At 38.0% G+C, this 13146-nt stretch overlaps 1 protein-coding gene across 3 annotated transcripts in view; it reads left to right on the plus strand.

Annotated features, from left to right (window-relative positions):
• Positions 1 to 13146, plus strand: part of LARS1 (leucyl-tRNA synthetase 1) — a 33635-nt gene that overhangs the window by 17105 nt on the left and 3384 nt on the right. For all 3 annotated transcript variants that reach the window (XM_076349630.1, XM_076349632.1, XM_076349633.1), the window contains exons 20-30: positions 1319 to 1531; positions 2932 to 2989; positions 3910 to 3973; positions 4578 to 4761; positions 4996 to 5086; positions 5944 to 6084; positions 6633 to 6773; positions 6871 to 6981; positions 8004 to 8114; positions 10289 to 10393; positions 12333 to 12428. In XM_076349630.1, coding sequence (XP_076205745.1) covers positions 1319 to 1531; positions 2932 to 2989; positions 3910 to 3973; positions 4578 to 4761; positions 4996 to 5086; positions 5944 to 6084; positions 6633 to 6773; positions 6871 to 6981; positions 8004 to 8114; positions 10289 to 10393; positions 12333 to 12428 — 1315 coding nt within the window. The remainder of the gene's footprint in view (positions 1 to 1318; positions 1532 to 2931; positions 2990 to 3909; positions 3974 to 4577; positions 4762 to 4995; positions 5087 to 5943; positions 6085 to 6632; positions 6774 to 6870; positions 6982 to 8003; positions 8115 to 10288; positions 10394 to 12332; positions 12429 to 13146) is intronic.

Consider the following 13146-nt stretch of genomic DNA (forward strand, 5'->3'; position numbering starts at 1 on the left):
TTTAATTTTGGCTCAAACCTCTCTAATTACAGAGAGGCTACCTATGTACTAGTCATGTCTGGAAACAAACTTTGAAGTGAGCATCCTAAGCCCTGAATTATAGATTTGATGTAATTAAGTGTATATGTTAGTGTGTACTCTTACATGAGTAGATAAACATCTTTCTTACAGTGTTAGCAAACACTTTTTACTAAGACTTACTCTGTGGGGTAAAGTAAAAGGGGATTTATGGCGCGTCATGTCAGTCACCATTTGGTTACAGCGATCTTTGGCACCAGACATGGAAGCTAAGTCAGAGCACACAACAGTAATTTAAAGCATAGAACAATAACTACCAGATCTAAACCAGCAAACTGGTGCGTGTAAGACTTTATTCTAGGCTGGTGGTATCGACCATTGTTTGAACTAGTTGTTTAATATGTCCTGGAGGTACTTTGGATCCAGAATGCTTCTCCTCTCTGCATAATACAGGCCAAAGCACCTTAGTAGATGTTAACAAATAGTAAACTTTGATTTGAAATTACTTAATCTGAAACGTATGCAGGTAGTATCTGGTGGACTCCATGAAATTCTAAGGAGCTAGGAATAAAAATCTCTGTAGAAGCAAGAAGGATATTTTTTTAATGCAGGCCAGTGGCTGCAGAACTGTGGGTCTAAGTTGCATCTCATCAGCGTTTTCATTCAAAATTGTGGATTCTACCTCTAGTAATTGTTAAATGTGTCTTACAGTAAATGTTAATTTTGAATGGATTAATTCCATTCAAAGTGGGAAAAGACCACTAATTTTTCCATGTAGGAGGCGACCTTGAATTGTACAGCAATTCTCTTGTACTCCTGCTCTTTTACTTTTGTGGAAGCCAGAAGGAATGGCTATATGACCCAGTGCGAGGGAGGGCAGAGAAATTTAGGTACTAGTAGTAGGTTTTCAGTATTCAGTTAAGGTCACAAGTGGTGCTGGGGGTGGGGGGGTGGCATTTGGAGAAGAAATAATGAGGTTTCCAGGACATTAAAGATTATGCTTTAATTATTAACTACTTTTTCTTTATGGGAGTCTTCATGCTTTATTGGGAAGTATCAAAGGGTGTTTTAAGAAGGGCATGGCTTGAGCAGTTCTGAGTTCTGATTTTGTTTCTGATGTTGGACTCGCTCATCTGATCTAGACAAAGTACCTGTACACTCTTTGTCCACGTTTGCTCTGCTTATCACATGGAGTATGTTGTGAGAATGAATCAACAGTTTTAAGCTGTCTTATTCAAAATGTTGTGGAGTGTAAGAGGAACTTTTACTGCCATCTCAATATGGGACTAATTCTGTACAGGGCACATCAAATGAGCAAAGAAGTTTGGGATTATGTCTTCTTCAAGGCAGCTCCATTTCCTAAAACAGAGATTCCAAAAGAAAAGTTGGACAAGCTAAAGGAGGAGTTTGAATTTTGGTATCCTGTGGATCTCAGAGTTTCTGGCAAAGATCTTGTTCCAAATCATCTGTCATACTACCTCTATAATCATGTGGCTATGTGGTCAGATCAAAGGTAAGTTTGGAGAGAATGCAAAACAGGTGTGCAGGAGATAAAGCTGGAGAGTTTGTGGTTCTGGTATGTTTGCTAATGGCTTTTTTGGCCTAGAATTAGGTTGAAAAATGTATTCTGATTGCAGCTTTGTTACAGTTGTCTATAGTAGATGTTATTGAAATTGAAGGCTTTTTACCATTATTTCCCGTTTTTTCCAGAATCCTTTAAAGATTTTAGGATGCAAGATTCTTACATACAAATTCTAAAACATTGTTTAAAGCAAAACTGAAATCTAACTGCATAATATGACTTCTGGTTGACTTGCTGAAATCTGTTTCTTCTAAACACTGGAATTCTAGCATTGACTTGGCAGTTTCAATCAGCTCTGGAGCAAACCTAAGGATTTATATGTCCTAACTGAACAGTACCTTGGCTTGGTGCTTCTTTAGAGGATACGTGTAAAAAACATTGAAACAGCATTGGTGTATCTTTAGGGCTTTTTCTTCCTTTGAGAGTGGAGACAATACTAAGAGTAGCAGCATCTAGACCTAAATCCAAATGCAGCCAATGTTGGAATTGTGGTATTTGATGCTATTTTTCATTTGTTTTAGCTATCTATGGAGGCATGAAATGCTCAGTTCGGTAGCCACATGAAAAAGCAAATGTGTAAAAGTGGAGAACAAATTTTAACTTCAGCTTTCATTGGCCTCTTTTATAAAAGTCAAAGTCTTCTGTAAATATCTCCTCCTGTGTATTTTCTAGTATTGAATCGTATTCCTGCACTGAGATTTTAAGTAACTTTATTATCATTAAGTTTTCTTAATTACTTCTCAAGGATTGTTAAAACAGTGTATACATATTCCCATGGACTATGCAGTACAGATTGAGAATCTTTGCTGATCGCATGGTGTTTTTAGAAAGATGTAGTTCTGTGCATTAAGATACTATGTTTGCTTTCCCTTGAACTTCTATTTAAGAGTTGTATAAAACTGTATGTAGGAAAAGCTGTTTTCTCATGTATACTAAAGATGGTTGTGGGGAATTTGATACCTGCTTCTTCCAGTGGTAGATATATGTGGGACTTAGCTCTATCAAGTGCTGTTGGGCAATGCCAATCACTGGCCTTTAAATTAAATGCAGCTGAATAGAAGGAGGTGAGGTAAATGATGTAATTGTAGGTGCAATACTCCCTGCTTTGCATTTCAGCAGTGATAATCCCTAACCCTTATATTGTAGTTCTTTCCGTCTTCAAAGACACTCCTTGATTTTTTTTTTTAAGACATCCCATAGGTTTTTTTTTTTTTGAAGATTCCACTTAAGGTGTTCATCCCAAACTGGAACATAAAATGTGTGTGGGTTTTTTTTTTTAAAGAGAAAATGTATTTACTTTACCAAATGCTTTGTATCTTGTCCTCAAACAGAGAAAAATGGCCAGTAGCTGTGAGAGCAAATGGACATCTCCTTCTCAATTCTGAAAAGGTATAATGAGGCTTCATGTATGAGATGGCTTTTGTGGTTGTCAAAATAGGCACTTGCCAGCCAGACTGGAAAAATCCTTCTCGTAATTTAAGAGGAGGAAATAATGAAATAGTGAAAATTCTAGTTTCTTCATTGGTGCCTTCCAGTTTTTCATTCATCAGGGTAAAGACCTGCCTTTCCTCCAATTCTATCTAACACTTTTTCTTAAGTTAGCTCTTGTATAGCTTCACCAGTTTAGTAAAGATTTCAGTGCATTTCTGTTAAGTTTTAGGGTAATATAGAATGTAGAATCTTTTTTTTTTTTGACTAAATTTTACCTTTGTTAAGCATTGGAGTAGGTGTAGTGAGAGGAAGTAGTTTGTGCCAATAACTTGCTAATGTATGCAAGTTCTGAAATTGAATTTAATTGAATTTAAAAGTGCCTGAACCTAGGAATTAGGCCTTGGAGACTGTCCAATATGAAGCAGAAAACCCCACCAGAGTCCTTCTTGAAAAATCAATGCAGAATGAGCTGAAAATGCCAATTTTGAAGTAGTATTTAAGTTTTAATTAGGTAATTTCTGGAATTAAATTTTGGTACCAGTTGTCCCGTTTTTCAAAGCCTCGCAAAGTCTGGGGTGGAACCCAAATGATGCAGAATGCAGCTACTGTTTCCCTGCAGCTGTGGTGTATATGGACCTTAGTAGTAACGACTTGTGCAAGTCTCAGGACAAGTTCAACATTCAGGAGTTAGATGAGCGCTTGCGAAGTTTAGTCTGCTTTTACTGTGAGACCTAGTTCAGATCTACTAAATTGCTTTTGCTGTGATTCATGAGAAAATACTTTCTCAATGGCTTGCCCAAACCCTTGTTGCATCTGTCTTGCTTATCCAACAACAAAATGGATGTGTGAGAAAACAAAGACTCTTCTATTTCTTTCAGATGTCTAAATCTACAGGCAACTTTCTTACCCTAACTCAAGCTGTTGACAAGTTTTCTGCAGATGGTAAGTATGTTCTGACCTGCATCTGGTTTTCAATTATGCCAAAATGACTAAAATTAGTATTTTGCTCTCAAAGGAGCAGTGGGTTTATTGCAGTAATGAATTGCAATAAATCTACCACTTACACCTGTTCTTGTTTGAAAAGCTGAACTCTATTTAGAAAATTGGGATGCATGTTAGCACACCACCTGTTTCAACCAAGAACTGCTCCTGGTGTTGAGACCTCCTAGAGGGTGCCTATTTCATTCTTCCCCATTCACTTAAAAAAATCATGAGGCACATGCTGTTGATGCACACTGTGTGGATACATGCATGCCCTTGTTCCTGCTTGTATGCTCTTGTTCTTTGGATAGTGATTGTACTAGTCTCCTGTTTCTTGGTGTCTCTCTGGTTTCCTTCCTAAGGAGGGCAGTGTACCTCTCCTGGGTAAAGCGCATCCTTTGAGACATCTCTCTCTAGTTGGCCAGGCAGTTCGTAAATTCACTTTCCATGTTATTAACTCTTAATGAAAAGTTAGTTGTAATTCATTTTGAGTCCCATGCCTCCTGCATCTGTATCTACCAGCTAATTGCATGCCAGCCATGTTAGCTGATCCAGTTTCTTTCAGGCATGCGTTTAGCCTTGGCTGATGCTGGAGACACTGTTGAAGATGCCAACTTTGTGGAAGCCATGGCTGATGCTGGTATTCTTCGTCTCTACACATGGGTGGAGTGGGTAAAGGAGATGATTGCAAACAGAGGCAGTCTAAGAAGTGGTCCTGCCAACACCTTCAATGACAGAGTCTTTGCCAGGTACTGTACAAAGGCTAATAATACAGTTTGGTCCATTTTTTTTCTTGCAAGGACCATCTCTATTTTTTTTTCCTACAAATTAATGAATTCCATAAAACAAAACACATTACAGAATAGGTTATGTGATTGTGCTGCACTGATGACATTGATAGTGTTGTTTTACACAGTGATGCCATTATGTGGGGTAGACTATGCAATATTGATGTTTTCATTTCACTTCCCTTCCCTCCTTAGTGAAATGAGTGCAGGCATAATGAAGACAGACCAAAATTATGAGAAGATGATGTTTAAGGAAGCTCTGAAAACTGGCTTTTTTGAATTTCAGGTAGGAGGTATCTTTTTAGGTGTAAGAAACTAACACTTTGTATTTGTTACTTTGTGGATATCTTTTGATCCTGATGTCTCTGATCCTTAATTATACAGCTGAATTGGAATCAGAATTGTGCCAAGAAACAAGAGTACTTTAATGGAATAAATCTGAAATTATAAAGGTCTGCTTGTGTCATTTTTATAAAGGCCTAGAGGAAGACAACTGTGATGCTGCAAATAGTCCTGATATCTAATATGAGCAAAAAGCTGCTTAAAAAAAGACACTATTAAAAAGAGTGTTTCCTTTCTTTAGCTCCTTTGTAATAAGGAACTCTGCATAAGAAATCCAGATAATACGTCAACAAAATTGTTTGGAAGCAGAGTGCTTTTTGATATATTCAATAAACCATGTCTCCGGAGTGTCTGCTGAACCATGCCACTTCACTTAATGAATTACAGAGACTCCTTTATGTGGCTCCTTTATGGTATTCAGGAATGTGATTAAGTAGGCTGAATTATATGTATAACGATAGATCATATTCATTGCCTTTTTCTTAGTACTTACTAGTATCTTTGTGCAAGCTATTCGGGATGATAGTACCTGATACACAGTTGTGGATATTTTTGTCTTTTATGTCTGTGCCAATAAACACTTTTAAAGTACCGTATTAATGCAAAAGTCAAATGGCCGACTGACAGATGCACACTCAGGTGCTTCAGGAAAATACAGTTCTTGTAATAATCCATTATTGAGTTCTAAGCTGCTTACATTCTAAAGGCATATTAGAGCAAAGAATTGTGTGTGTTTTCTTCTAAGTGTTTCTCCATGGCAGTTGGAGTGTGTTAATGATGGTTGCATTGGCTGTGTTTCAGGCAGCAAAAGATAAATATCGTGAGCTGGCAATAGAAGGAATGCACAGAGAGTTGGTGTTTCAGTTTATTGAAGTTCAGACTCTGCTGTTGGCTCCTATCTGTCCCCACTTGTGTGAGCACATTTGGTCACTGCTGGGAAAGGTACTAATGTTTCAGTTTTGTCACTTGATTTGGATCTAAGCTTTTACTGATTTTTAGTAAGGCTCGTATCAGACTTAAGGATGTCTTTCATATGGAAGTAGAAGAAACGTGTCTTATAATATGAAGAGCCATAATAGCTTATTGTCCATAGGACAGTGAACATACAGAGTTAGCCTGTTACTGTGATGATATATGCAACTTTAATACAAGTCACTTTGGTTGTCTGCTCACAAAGAGGTGATCTAAAATTTAACCCAAATAATGCAATATTCCTACACTTATGCATGAAACTTTAAGTGCCTTGTGCTTGTAGATGAAGTTAGGTAGCTATATGGCAGGTGTAACTGTATGTATAGTCCTTAACACACTTGAAAATAAATGCTTGTTGGCTGTATACTTATTCCTTTACAACCTACTTAGAGGTGGGTGCTCATTGAGGTTCAAACTGTCTAAACTCCAGTTTCCAGTCAAGTTATAATGGGTTGAAAAGCCACCAGATACCGATGTGTTTTCATCTCAGTGCATGTCACTTCATCCTTTCTTCAAAGCCTGATTCCATCATGAGAGCCTCATGGCCGACAGCAGGTCCTGTGGATGAGGTATTAATTCGCTCCTCTCAGTACCTCATGGAAGCAGCTCATGACCTCCGACTCCGTCTCAAGAACTACATGGCACCTGTGAAAGGAAAGGTGAAGTGTACTAGTTCATCTTTATAAGTGTGTGTACTTAATAATTCTGTATTGCCTCAGGACTCCTTCCTAATTTTTTTTTCCTTTGTTTCCTTAGAAAAGTACTAAAGAACCTTCACAGAAGCCTTCTCACTGTACCATCTACGTGGCAAAGAACTACCCACCTTGGCAGCACACCACCTTATCAGTTCTGCGCAAGCACTATCAGGTGGTCATCCTTTCATGTTTCTTTGGGCTGCTTACCTGCTTTTTTGTGGGGTCCTTTTTTCTATCTGTAAAAAGCTTATAAGCTGTAATTCGTTACCAAATTATTTAAATATAAAGCAAGACAGTTTTAATTTTCTTTATGCTTTTACAACTGCCCAATAAATTTTGGTGCTTAATGAAAATGTCCCAAGGAATGTAATTGATCTGACAGTATGATTTCATTGGTTTTTGACAATCTGAGTAAAAAGTGGCCCATGTTCTGTTATTTTTTCATTTGCAAGTGGATAGCTTTTAAAATATTCTTCCCAAGTATATTTCTGAGGAAACGTTGTTGACTGACAGATTAATGCTGCCTTGCTATGCAAGTGGGCTTAGAAGTGTTGTTTTGGTCCTTGAATAGGTGTGTATTATTCAGTGATGTTACAAGAAATATGTTGAAATTGAATACGTCAGTCATATGTAGAAGAAATAAGCTTTTCTGAAAGCAGAAGAATCTGTGCTTCTGACATGGGGAAACTGCTAAGAGTGGCTTTTGGCATCTTGATGAACCATCCTTCTCAGCTTGAACAAATCAGTATTGTAGCTGATAGAGTTGTGACTTTTCCAACTTGTGGTATTGAGATAAACCAATATTCCTCATGTGAAATTTGTTTTCGGGGTATTAAACTTTGGGCATTCTATAGGCTTTTTTTCTGCGTCAGTGTTAAAATCTGCTGTTTGGTCTGATGCACTAAATAGGATTGTTGCAAATATTGAAATTTTGGATGTAATAAGGATAAAAAAAATGCAGAATAATACTGAGTTGCCTGAATGGCAGTAGTTATCTGGGGTTTTTTTTGGTCAAAGTTTTAAAAATTTACTTTTAAAATGTTTCAAAGGGATGAGAAAATTATTATATGTGGAATCAATGATGACAACAAACCTTGCTGGTATTTATGGGAAAGCACGAAGGGAATATGATATTAAAGGGCAAGTTTTTTAATGACACCTATACTTTTTAATGGATGTTCATCAATGTCTTAGGTCAGTGGAGGTCAACTGCCAGATAATAAAGTAATTGCCAGTGAGCTTAACACCTTGCCAGAGCTGAAGAAGTATATGAAGAAGGTTATGCCTTTTGTTGCTATGATTAAGGTAAGTGTCAGAGGGATAGTTCTTGTATAGGAAAAGCTCTTGTGAATGAAACGTGTCAGACAAAGGCAACAATAATCTGTAACTTTGTGCACGGGTATTGTTGTTTCCTTTACTTCATTCCTGGATCTCCTACGAACTTTTGACTTCAGTCTCTGTCCTGCCCCTTGCTTATTTGACATCTTCGTGTTTTTGTTTATAAACTTCTTTGACATCTCTGGAAGAAAGATACAATAAAAATGTCTCCACATGAATTGGCCCAAGTGAGCTAATGGTCTAGTTGAGGCTTGGTAGTTTGTGTATTTTGCAGGTTATACAATCTCTGCTTCAAATACAAGTGGATTCCTCTACATCTGAATTGCATCGTATTTGACTTTTCCAGATTTTCATGCTGAAATGAGAATAAGGTGTTGCTCTGGAGACATAAAAATGCTTAACATTTGAAAGTTGAGAACAAGGCTAGAGATAATTGATTGCACTACATTTAAGGGAGGGGAAAAAGGGACTGTTCTGAGCCCTGCGTGGAATTATGAATTTTGTGTATCCTTCTTATGAAATACCAGAATATTAGTGATAAAAACATTATTATTTTCCCAGAGTCATGCAAGGCTATGAAAATCATGGCTTGCATTTTTTTTAAAGAAATTTTTTTTGTGCTTGCTGTTGCAGATAAAAATTCAGTACAGCAACTAGGAAGGTTCAAGAAGCAAAGAATAAGCAAAATTTTAAATAAAAACAATGCTACTCTGCCCCCCCCTTTTTAAAACCATTTTGACTTCTACTCATGATCTGTAGAAGTTGAGAGGGATTAGTAATGGACAAAATCTTAATAAGTGTAAAAGTATTACTCTTTCTCCTTAAGCTTTGGCTTGATTTTTAAAATGCATGTAATGTCTTCTATTTGTAAGCTTTGTCATATTTTATAAATGGAGGTGCTCTTTTGCCCTCTCTCTAGGGTTATTCTAATTATTCCTTTCCACGGTAGCTCAGAAGCCTTCAGAGGAACAGAGAGCACAAAGCAGCTATGAAGCTTCCTGTATAAGTGAAGTTTGTAAAGAGAGGTAGTGATGTGTTAGATCAACTGATACAGTTGGAAAAGGTCAGACGAGCTTTCAATCCTACAAGTGTGTTAGGTCTGGAACATCCCTGTTTTTTGATGTCCTTAGTCTGGCAATAGTTAGTGATCCTTGCGCGCGCAGGGAATGGGTTAGCATGCTGAGGCTTACCGAATAATCGATCCTTTCACTTTTAAAGAGCAGTAAGCAATTTCACATAAATACATAAAAACATCTGAGCTCAGACTCCCTACATCAGTCTGTTTTTCTCCGAAACCAATTATTCAGCAATTTCAGTGTACAAGGAGCATTTCTGCTTGTGCTTCCTATTCGTCAAAGGAGAGCTTAAATGTAGAAGAAACTTTGATTTACAAAGGGAAGCAATTCAGTGTTAATATAGGGAGTCTTTCACGTTAAACTGACAAGGAAACCAGGAAACCACAGCCATGCTGAGTCTGGCAAAGCAGAGCTTCAAAGCAAACAGCTGGCTCAGCATATGAGAGCAGGAAAGGGACAGATTAAATTCCGAAGAGGAAGTTCTGTTTTAGTAAAAAAAAAAAAAAAATTCACGTGGTTTTTATATTGCCTTTAATACTTCGTCTCTTGTGACTGTTGCTGTTGGCTTTCTGGACTAATTAAGTTACTTTTATGTTAACATATAAAGTAGTTGTTATTTCCCTGCAGAGAACTTGTTTTACAACTGCTGTGAACATGTCCAGTTGTTGTATGCTTGTCCTTTATTTTAAACTAGGTCATAAGACTGAATTTCCTCCTGTGAAATACCGCTGAAATGCTGACTTATTTTGTGAATTCTCAACCTGCACATTAAGTAGGGATTATAAATAACTGTGAATGTCAAACACCTTTTCAATTCTATATTAAAAATGTGTTCTAATTGCTCTTACTCCTCCCATCAGTGTCACTGACTCCCTGTAGGAGAAACCCTGTTACAAGAAAATTATTGCTCCTATGTTAGCATGTTGTGCCAGCAGAGAGCTCTCATATTTAAAAGCCTATTCTTTTCATGACTAATGTAGATAGTTTGCCATTTTGAAGCATCATTTTACTTGCAGCGTTTGGAGGGTTTTAATCCTTTTTTTTTTTTTTTTCCCCCTCTGACAGGAAAATCTAGAGAAGAATGGTTCACGTGTTCTTGATCTGGAACTGGAATTTGATGAACGTGCAGTGCTCATGGAGAATATTGTCTATTTGACAAATTCCCTGGAGGTTTGTATATACTTGGCATATTCATTACTCGTTTTTTTTATTGGGATAGCTGGAGGACCAGCCTTTCCTAAGGCTCTAAGCCTGTTTACATTAACTTCTGGGTGTATGTTGCTCAAGTAATAGTTTTTTTTTTAATCAACTTTCTGTATTTTGATCTTGCTGTTTAAATTTGTCAAATATAGGTGTATAAATCTGTTAAATATAGGCATGAGACACAGTGGTAGGTGTGTAGTATACAAACATGTTCCCACAAAACAGAGGTGTTTTTTGCTGCAGTGCTGGTTGTATCTGTGATAGTAAAGTCCAGTGACACTTTTGAAGAGACGTTTTTCTCTGAGCCAACCAGTATCTTACATTTTTTCAGCTGAAGAAGTGAGAAGGAGATGTTTCAAGGCATTACTAGCAAGAATGGTCAGAGTCCTTAGCCTTGTAACTGTGGACTCTTACAATGGCACGTTAACTGTAGCAGATTATCCTGCCCTCTTCAAGAAGCAGGTTCTGGGCAGGGCTTTTAAAACTATGGTATATAGTACAATGGATGCCAGTCTAGTAGTAGTTATGCTGCTTCATATGATAACCAAAATTTAGTTCAATAGGCAGTATGTTAATGAGGGGATAGCTTAGGCAGGTTTGTGTTTAAAAAAAAAAAAACAAACCAACAAACCCCACACAAAAACCCAACCCCCCCCCCCCAAACCCAAATCAAAAAAACAACCCCCTCAACCCCCCCCACCTGTTTCAAGAATTAGAAAATACATATATATTGCAAAACTTCATCTTGTAACCTGTACAGTATGAAATAAATGTGGTTTTATTGGACTTGTCCCATATCGGAGCGAAGTCAAGAGCGAGCAACAACTTTTATTTTCAAATATCTGTAAATCTGCAAAACTCACTGAACTGGGTGAGGGACCAGTTAACAGTGGATCTGTTAAACAGTGGATCTTTCATGTGGGATAATCTAAAGAAACTTGAGAACTGGGCTATGAAATCTTGCGAAGTTTAACAGCAATTGTCAAGTTCTGCACCAGGGCAGAATTACCCCACATTTCTATACGAGTTGGAACTGGCTGGCTGGCCATCAGCTCTGCTACAAAGGACTTTGGGGTTACTGTGGACTTTTCAAAATTACTGAAAACTTAATGGGAGTGTGCTGTCACTGCAAATGAGCCACGCTGTGTGTTGACCTACATTAGGAGGAGTTACCTATGTAGGACGTGATTTGGCAAGTCAGGGGAAGTCATCCATCTCCACTCAGCTCTGCTGAGCCTGAATTCGGAGTATGTGTCAGTGTTGTGCCCCCCTCTCATCCTCCCCAACTCCGCACCCCCAGTTTAAAAAGGCTGTTGAGGACTTGCGGCCATTGAGCAGAGGACTGTCGAGATGGCTGGGGGGACCCTAGAGCGCGTGACCTCCAGCGAGAGGCTGAAGGAGGTGGGCTTGTTGAGATTGGCTGAGGGGAAGATCTCGGAGAAATCTTCTGCTACTTAGGGAGTTACGAAGATGATAAAGCCAACCTCTTTCTTGGTAGTGGGCCGATAGTCAAACAAGGGACAGTAGCTGGGAGTTACTGCTGGAGTTGTAGCTTGTGAGGCTGAGACGGGCCATGAGGAGAGGTTTTTTGCTAGGGCAGTACTGTGGTATTAGTTACTAGCTACCTGGAGAGGCTGGGGGATCTCTGTCCTCGGGGGCAGACTTGGTCCAGTGTGGGCAGTAGTCCCACTTCGAGCAGAGATTAGGTGACCCTCAGAGGTCCCTTCCAAACAATATGTTCTGATTTTGGGTGTGCTGTTGTTGCCTTATGTCAATGCACATTTACTTTCCGCTTTGCTGTGTGAAGAGTTGTTTGATAGGCCTGGTAACTCCTGTTGTTCCCTCCAAAACAATTAAACTCCTGTTTATTTTCCTCCCCACCTTTTTTTTTTTTTTTTTGTAACAGCTGGATCACATTGAAGTAAAGTTTGCCTCTGAAGCAGAAGATAAAATAAAAGAAGACTGCTGTCCTGGAAAACCATTTTCCACATTCAGAACTGAGGTAAAATCAGAAATTCAGATACTGGAAGTCTGAAAACGTAATTAAAAAACCAAACAAATAAACAAAAGCAAATATGCCATTTAAAAACTTTAATCAGATGTGAACGTTGGATTTTTTTGCCTTTGATCCAACACACCTTCAAAACAAGAAGCATCTCCTGAAGCAATTACGATTTTCTTTTTTCCTTCCTCTGTATAGAGCCGTAAATGTGACTGTGATTGTACCTTAGCTTTAAGGCTCTTCCAGTCAGCAGAGTTTAATGATTTGACCTGAAGACTGTTAAAAACAGGTGACCTGAGCATTAGCATATTCTTGTATTTGTTTTGTTCGCCATATGCCTCAACTACTGCCCTTCAGATAAGGTAGATTGTATTTTAGTTAAAACATAGGCCAAAAATAGAGAATTGAGAAGGCCTTGTGCAAGTATGGCTGAGTTTCACTTAACAACTGTTACTTAGAAATTGTTGTGTTGCTTATTATACTTGTTTTAAGGTAGTATAAATTTCCATGTGAAACTTTGTATTACTTGTTTGCTGAATCCTAAAGTGTTTTTTAATACTTTCTATGTTTATCTGTTAGTTTTATAATGGGCTAATAAATGGCATTCAGTTGCATAAAAATAGAACCTTTCAAAAGTATTCCTACAGCTGTGTCATGGAGTCTTGGAGGAATTAGTGAGTAATGTGTAAGATTAGTGAAACTCTGCAACAGTGGTATC

Source organism: Aptenodytes patagonicus, chromosome 12, assembly GCF_965638725.1.
Source record: "Aptenodytes patagonicus chromosome 12, bAptPat1.pri.cur, whole genome shotgun sequence".
NCBI lineage: Eukaryota > Metazoa > Chordata > Aves > Sphenisciformes > Spheniscidae > Aptenodytes > Aptenodytes patagonicus.